This window comes from Molothrus aeneus, chromosome 15 (assembly GCF_037042795.1).
Source record: "Molothrus aeneus isolate 106 chromosome 15, BPBGC_Maene_1.0, whole genome shotgun sequence".
Taxonomy (NCBI): domain Eukaryota; kingdom Metazoa; phylum Chordata; class Aves; order Passeriformes; family Icteridae; genus Molothrus; species Molothrus aeneus.
Window position 1 is genome coordinate 8,986,188 of NC_089660.1, and position 6,431 is coordinate 8,992,618.

The 6,431-nt window shown below is 45.4% G+C and overlaps 1 protein-coding gene across 1 annotated transcript; it reads left to right on the forward strand.

Moving 5' to 3' along the window:
- The first annotated feature begins 202 nt into the window (after positions 1-202).
- Positions 203-4,370, forward strand: SMIM32 (small integral membrane protein 32). Its single transcript, XM_066560063.1, is given in 4 exon segments — positions 203-282; positions 1,385-2,030; positions 2,032-2,069; positions 2,241-4,370. Coding segments are annotated over 3 exon segments (438 nt in total). The 5' UTR covers positions 203-282; positions 1,385-2,009; the 3' UTR covers positions 2,620-4,370.
- Positions 4,371-6,431: the final 2,061 nt, after the last annotated feature.

The following is a 6,431-nucleotide window of genomic DNA, read 5'->3' on the forward strand; positions in this document are numbered from 1 at the left end:
AGCCCCCACGGCTGCCTGCCTCGGCATCCTGTTCTTTGAACCTGCAGAGTAAATAGGTGTAGCTCCTGTGGCTCTGTGGGCAGGAGATGTGCTCCCAGGAGGAGCTCTGGGGGCAGGCAGGAAAAGCCCCTGCTGCCATCCTGAGAGCAGCATGAGGCACTCAGAGCACTGGGGCTGAAAAACAGGAGGAAAAGAGAGAGAGGGAGAGTCGAGAAAACCTTCCATAGAGAGAGAGCTCCTTGTGGATGACAGGGTGCCCAGGACTTGTGAGTAAACACACAGGTAATGGCTCTTCTGAGGATGGATGCAGGAGGGTGTGAACAGCAATGTGACAGAGATGTGTGAGCTTTCTGCCACCCCAGCAGAGCTGCTGGTGGCACAAGGGGTTTAACTGGAGCACCTGGAGCCTGGCAGGAGATGAGGAACAAGCTGACCAGGGCCTCAGAGGGTGTTGAGTTTTTATTTTATTCAAATCTAACTGACCAGAAGATTTCTCTTCTCTTCATTCGCCCTCTCTCAGCAGAAACATTTATTATGCTAAGTGAAATGTTTAACCACTGGCACTGTTGGCTGCAATAGCTCATCATAAGCAGCTTTAGCGTTTGCTGGGATCAGCACCCTGGGGCTGGAGGTGGTGTTTTCCTCTGCCCGGTTACTCTTCCTTGCTCCTCTCGTCTCCCCGGCCCATTTTTCAAGTTCCAATGCGTTAAAATAAAAGTATTAACGGCGCTTATCTGATGCATGGGAGATTGTGAGAGCAAGCTGGCGAGCAGCCAGGAGCTAATAGCAGCATAAAGCAATTTGCTGAAAAAAAGAATTACCATGCTAATTGTCAGGCTGGAGAGGGTGCTGGGGATCACAGAGGAGTAAAAAAAAAAAAAAAAAAGGACATTGATTACTCTAGATTTAAACAATAAAGGGATGAAGAAGAAAGAAAGGTTTTGAAGCAATTTTCTTCTTTTTTTGTCCCGTTCTCTGCTACCCTCCCCCAGCTCAAAACCTCCAGCCAGAGCCTCAGGCACTCACGGGAATTTATCCGAAGATCTCTTCCTTTTTAGCATCGTGTCAGTGCCAGCTGCACCGCGGGCTGCGGAGCTGGTCGGCAGCACCACGCAGCCCTGCCCTGTGCCCTGCCCTGCCCACGGAGCGAGGGGCAAGGCCGGGTCTGACAGAGCCGGGTCTGACAGAGCCGGGTCTAGCAGAGCCGGGTCTAACAGAGCCGCACTGCCCCAGCCCGCGCCTCGGCTGAGCCCAGCGCCGGGGGAGGCTGCCAAAAACTGACCCATTCTCAGCGGAGCTTTTTTGGGGTTTCTCTCTCGAACAAAGGGACATCGCTCTTTTTTTTTTTTTAATAATTATTTTTTTAAATTTATTTCTCTCAAAGCAATGAAGGAGTGCCTGGAAAGCTCAAGCAGAAAGCTCAGCCTCTTCCCGCTGGCTCCAGAGAGCGCCGCTAACTGGGATTAAGAAAGTCAACTAATGCTTCCCAGCGCCGGGATTTCAGCAGCGCGGAGCCTCCCGAGGCAGGGAACCGCGACGGCAAATCCGGCCGCATCTCCAGGCAGGCAGCAGCCGCCTCTGGGCGCAGATGCCGTTTAACCCCGGATTTATGTGCATCCCCCTCCTGCAGAGCCGCTGGAAAACCACCGTGCCTCCCCTTGGCGGACAGTGAGCGCTGCCAGCCCAGCCGGGGCTGCTCCGTGCCCGCTGCCAGCCGGGCTGAAGAGGCTCTGTGGCTCTGTGTCCCCCAGCCCATGCTGCAGGAGCGGTGGCACCGGGCTCACAGCGCGCTCCCAGCACATCCCTGCTCCGTGCCCGCTGCTGAAGAGGCTCTGTGTCCCCCAGCCCATGCCGGAGCGGTGGCACCGGGCTCACAGCGCCTTTCCCGCACATCCCTGCTCCGTGCCCGCTGCTGAAGAGGCTCTGTGTCCCCCAGCCCATGCCGGAGCGGTGGCACCGGGCTCGCAGCGCGCTCCCAGAGCTCCCCGCACATCCCGGCTGACCGGCAGATGAGCCAGCGCATTCCCCCAAAACGAGGAGTGCTGGGAAAACCAGGGCCAGGACACGAGGTACCTGTATCATTTTTGATTAATATTTGCGAGTAAATGCTGTAGATATGAGGCAAGAAGATTTAAAAGAAAGTCACTGAGCCGTGCAAGTGAATTAATTTGTTTCAGACAACATGCGGCTGGGTTGCATCCTTTTACAAGCAGGAACATTATTTCTTTCCTATGCCAAAGACTGACTGCGTTTGCCCTCCTGTTTTACTTCTGCTGTGGAAGAAATTTAAGCAAGAACATGTATAGTGAATTGCTCAATTCTACCAGTGCCACTGAAGCTCACCTAATGATTCAGACCAACACGCCCTACCTGAGCAGCACTCCGAGACCCGTGAGCTCCTCCGCTCTTTACATGTCAACAGCCAGGGTGTTAAAAGAAGGCGAAATAAATAAGCCAGACCTGGTGACTTACATCATTCTATTTTTCTTTCTGTTCTTGACTGTGACATTCATTGTGTTCTTCATAAACTGCCAGCTGAAAAATTCTTTTTTTGCTACTCTTCCTTACGACAGATCGCTCAGGGAGGCGAGGAACCCGTGGAGGACACAAGCTGTCTGACACCTCTCATCCCAGCAGGAGCAGGCACCACAAACCCTGTGCCATAAGGAGCTAGTGCCATGTGCCAGTGCATGGATGTGAGCCCCTCTAGAGTAGTGGGCAGGAGGAGATTGCTCAAAATTCTGCTGTATGCCAATCTGAGTAGCTGTAAATAAAAAGCACTGTTATGAACTGAAGAGAATGCTTTAGCAAACTGATACAGGTTTTGCAAAAAATTGCCCCGTGATTCCAGATTAAGCTCTGTGTGTATGCAAATGTCATCATCCACCCATTCAGTGTCCATACAAGGATAATTGTATTAACAACAATCTCTGATTTGGGCATCTGGTGGAGCTTGTTCCCCCATGTTTAGGAAACCAAGCATCAAGTGTACAAAACCAGTGTATTTACCTAACAGCTCCACAGAGATGAGGTTACCTTCCAGACCTGTTTTTCCCAACTGCTGCTGGAACTGCATGGTGATGCTGTGGGAGGCCTGCCAGGCAGGAGGAGAAAATGAAAAATGTTTATTTAGGCTTTTGATTGTCATTCTGTTAAGGGTGTTTTTGATGTTTGAATGCATCATTGGTCAAGTCTTAAGTTACTACTTATGTGAAACACTTACTACCTAATGAATTTATTTTCATCTTTCATAAGCTGCAAAGGAAATTATTTGCCACAGCATGAAACCAAAATAATCAGGTTGGGGAGAAGTCGGAAAAAAATTAATATATTTAATATTATGCAAACTAATGAGAAGTGTGAGCAGAGTGCTCCAAGTTTGATACACAAAGTGGATAAGTTCTGAAAGCCATAAAACACAGCTTTATAGGAATAGTAGCTTTACTTTACCACTCCTTGCTCTTCATCTAAACCTAGCCCAATTAGAAGTATAAATTATCAATATGACAACAGCTTGATTCAACACTGGTCACTGGCAACCCCTACCATTTCAAATTACTATCTGATTTTGTTCTAAAATCAGAACAAGAAAAGCTCCTGCTTAACACTGGTAGGTGACAAACTATTTTGTAGATGCTGATTTCTTGTAAACTTGCAGTTACCACACAATTCCAAATGAAGCTGCATGAATGTGGGAAAAGTGTCCATAATTCCCACAAACAGCAGGCAAAGGGCTTGGGTTTTGGGTTTTTTTGGTTTTGGTTTTTTTCAAATCAAATGGCTCAACATACAGGAGAATTGCAGCTATCCAGAAACACCTGGATCCAGTGTGTTTCTGGATAGCTAAATCCCAAATCCTACTGAACTACAAAAATAGTCCTAAATCCTATTTTAGCTGCAGTTTTGGGTATTGAATCATCTGAAATGGGTTCAAAGTAGTGTCAGATGCTGCTCCTAACCCTGTTCTTGACCTGCAGAGTACTCCAGAGGAGATGGGTGTATATATGTGTACATAACTTATTTCATCCAAAGGAGGAGATTTAACAATGCAATTACACACAGGCTTGCACTTAAGAACACAGACAAAATGTGTATATATGGAAGTCTGTTTGCAAGCTTCTTCTTTTATAACCCAAAAATTGCACAGTTGATAACACTTCCATGTCATTGTCTTTGTTACCATGTCTTATTTTGCTCCAATAAGCTAAACTACTCCATAACAGATTTCAATATTTTATTCCTTGATATGTGGCCAATATTTCCTCTGAACCAAATTTAACTAGTGTAATTCCAATTAATGCAGAAAGCAACAATAAATGCAAGTGTATTTCTCTCAGCCCTTTTTGAATAAATCAAGTTTTATCAAATCAGACATTTCTTATTTATTTTTAAGTTATGACAACTTGTTTTCAGCTACCAGCCATAATGAGTTTGGTCTAAGAATTTCTGCTGGCAAGAGCCTCAGAACCTGACAGAGCACACGTTGCTTTGCACTCTTTATTTAAACATTCAAGAATAGCTCCAGAATAATCCTAATTTTCGCCACAGCCTGGTTGGAGTAATACTACAGAAGAACCTGTCATGCTGAGAGCATTAACTGATTTTCTGGGAATGCTTTTATCCATGCCCTGTGTTGCTCTCATCAATATCCAGGATCATTTCTATTGCAGAAGAGAGTTTCATTAATGATAATTTGAATCATAGAATCCTAGAACAGCTTGGGTTGGAAAGGACCTTAAAGATCATCCAGTACCAACTCCCCTGCCATGAGCAGGGTCATTTTCCAATGCCAAATTGCTCCAAGCCCCTTCCAGTCTGGCTTTGAGCATTTCCAGGGATGGGGCACCACCATAATTTTAGCCAATGTATGAAACATATGTGTAGAAATCTTTCTGTTTTACCAGGCTCAGAATTCGAGCTGACCAAAAAATCCACTTTCCAACTGCAAGCACACCAGGGAGGGACTGACAGGCGTTGCTTCACTTGCTGGAACTGTTTTATTGGATGCATGACACATGTTGGGTCCCATAAAGCTTTCTGGTATTAATCTGCTGGTGTGTATAAATCCCACTTGTCTGAGATTTTACCTTGCCCCTGCTGTCCCACATCAGCTGTAGCAGGAACATTTCTGTCCATGGTCCCTGTCTGTGCAATCCCCACTGGCTCAGTCTGTGCTAACTCAGAGCATCCCTCTGGTGACAGCCACACCGACTCCAGCCTGAGGCAGGGGCTGCAGGAGGTGACAGTGACAGAGCTGCCTGTGACACCTCAGATGTGCTGCCCACTGCTCCTCCCTCCAGCAGAGCAGGGGCACATCGAACAGCAACAGAGAGTTCAGCAATTAAATATGAAACTGACTGAGCTGGCAGAAAGCTGCTCTGTACTCCAGGACAAGAAAGATCTCTCCTGTCACAGGGTACAGGACACCCAATGTTTAATTACTTTAATTTGCTTTTCACATAGCAGTGAACAGAAGCAGCCTCTGACTTATTGAACACGCAGTGTAGGCTGGAGAGGGGGTGGAAGAGGGCTGGTTTCACCCAAAACTTTTTCTCCATTTGTAAAAATCTCATGAATAAAGAATTTCAGAGGTTGCTTTGGCCACCTACTCCCAGAGTTGCTACTGTACCTCCAAATTCTGCAGAAAGACCAGTGAGATTAAGAAAAACCCCTCTTCATTTTCACATTATTTAAAACTTTTAATAATCTAAGTATTTTGTTTGCTTGCTTTTTACTTAAAAAACTACTCATAAAAATCCACATAAAGCTTCTGGAAAGCCAATAAGCCACTGAAACTTCATCTGAGATCTCAAAAATTAGGCTGTATAATCTGTGTAATACTACCACAGTAAATCTTCTGGAGGATTTTCATGGCAATCCTTGTCTTGGAAGCAAACCCATGAAAATAGTACAGTATCAAGAGTTTAATTAAAAAAATATATTTTTACCTGAGTGACCGGATTCTCATTCAGAGGAAAAAAAGCTCTTATTATTGAGAAAATGTCAGAATTTCAGAGCATTACTGCAGGTGGCAGTCTGCTGGTAAAATTAAATCCCAAAGCAGGAAGCCCAGACAAGATAAAGTTGTATCACCATCTTCATTTCAGTTTTATACCAGCAAAATCATTTGTCATTGTGGAATTGGGATTCAGTGTTTTTGTACTCATCCTGCCAAAAAAAGATTTAATATATGCACACCACTTTTCACCCTCTAGTTCTGCAATATCTTGGTAAACAAGGGAAATGTTTTCTTCCCCTCAGTCTTTAAAAAGAAGCTAATATGGAGTTCACCAAAGTTCTAAATGTACATTTTATTGCAGCAGTACTGAGTTACAAGAGATATCTGAGCAGCCTTCAATTCACAGAAAGGCTCTTGGTCAGCAGCTCAAGCTCAACACATTCAGGCACGATGAGTTGTTTCAAAATGTTAT